The sequence below is a fragment of the Orycteropus afer genome, unplaced genomic scaffold (genome assembly GCF_000298275.1).
Source record: "Orycteropus afer afer isolate SDZICR_OR568_19922 unplaced genomic scaffold, OryAfe1.0 scaffold00075, whole genome shotgun sequence".
Taxonomy (NCBI): domain Eukaryota; kingdom Metazoa; phylum Chordata; class Mammalia; order Tubulidentata; family Orycteropodidae; genus Orycteropus; species Orycteropus afer.
Genome location: NW_006921662.1, coordinates 11,896,476 through 11,898,029, shown reverse-complemented (window position 1 = coordinate 11,898,029; position 1,554 = coordinate 11,896,476). Strand labels below are relative to the sequence as shown.

Here is a 1,554-nt window from a genome sequence, read left to right as displayed (position 1 = left end):
CTTCAAGGCTCAGGGTTCCACGATTATCTTCTGTGTCTGTGTTAATTGGTTTCCCTTTTCTTTGTTGAAGAGGGTCTGTGCAATCCTTCTGCCTAGTCCACCATCTTGCCGGAACTCCAATATACTAAAATTTATGTGCATATTCATCAAAGACAGAAATCCCAAGGATTGTGCTTTCCCAGTTACATAAAAGTGGTAGTCTGACAATTCTAAAACCTACCCATATCTCACCTTGTTTGCTGGACAGAGTTACCGTCCTCACCACAGTCCGGACATTCTCTTTTTCCGGGCCTGGAACAGGCTGGGGTTGGAGTAAAAGGCTGGAAACTCCGGAAGAACTTTCTGAATAAAGGAGGTCAAAGAACAGCAAATGATTTATGGGTAATAACAAAGTTATCACAAGTCATGAAATTCTGCTTTTGTGACCAGTCAAGTCAAATACAGACTGACGACTATTAGCCAGTCTTTCTGAACCTGTCTGCCTATAAAGAAATAAGGTGGTAATGTGAGGGAAGATAATCCCTATTCCTTATCTGCCTGGGGCATGATGTCAAAATAAAATATACAAACTGCTCTAAGTGACTTAAGTACTCAACCTATTTTAACCTATCAACAAGGTAGGTTGTAAAACTAAAACCCCCTTCAGGTTTCCAAGCCTGTAAATCTTTACGGAAGTAGACTGCCTCACCTTCCTCCCAGGGAGCAGCTGGTAGGTTCAAACTGCTTACCTCTGGTCAGCAGTCCAATGCCTTAACTACAGCACCACTAGAACTCCTTGTAAGGTTAACTTCTAAAGTAGATTAGCTATTATGTATGTCAATGGAACCTTTCTTTCTAAATTATCCTACAGAATAAGCTTTACTAAGAGGGACCTGAGAGACAACCATTTATTTCTTCCTAAATACTATACTTTACATTGTAACTGTAATTTTTAAGTGTTAGAAATATAGATAAACCAAGCCAAGACAAGCTCCTGAAGAAAATTCTAACAGCCCTTGAAGAAGAACTCGCCTACTACAAAATGAAATCTTCCCTCTCTATTAATAGTTCTTAGATGCTATTCTTTAAAGAGTCTTGGTGGTGCAAAGGTTAAGCATTTAGTTGCTAACCAAAAGCCTGGTGGTTCTAATTCACCCAGTGGTTTTGCAGAAGCAAGACCTGGTGATCTGCCACCATAAAGGTAACAGCCAAGAAAACTCTATAGGGCAGTTCTACTGTGTCACATGGGGTCACTATGAGTAAAAGATAACTCAATGTACCCTACAACAAATGCTATTCTTTAGAGCTAAATTTCTCAAGCTAAACATGTTCTTTCAGGTTCTTTATTATATGTGCCTAGCTCTAAATAGGAGCTCTAGTAGCATAGTGGCTAAAGCACTTGACTGCTAACCAGAAGGCTGGCGGTTCAAACCCACCAGCCACTCCTCAGAAGGAAGGTTGGGCAATCCTACTTTTGTAGTTGATACTGCCTCAGAAACCCAAGGAGGGGTCGCTATGAGTTGGGGCGACTCGACGGCACATAACAACAACAACCAACAACAACAACAGAATAGA

At 40.9% G+C, this 1,554-nt stretch overlaps 1 protein-coding gene across 1 annotated transcript in view; it reads right to left on the bottom strand.

Moving 5' to 3' along the window:
- Nucleotides 1-1,554, bottom strand: part of ZC3H11A (zinc finger CCCH-type containing 11A) — a 33,724-nt gene that overhangs the window by 20,253 nt on the left and 11,917 nt on the right. The window contains exon 7 of the mRNA XM_007941174.2: nt 232-342. Within this exon, the coding sequence (XP_007939365.1) occupies nt 232-342 (111 nt within the window). The remainder of the gene's footprint in view (nt 1-231; nt 343-1,554) is intronic.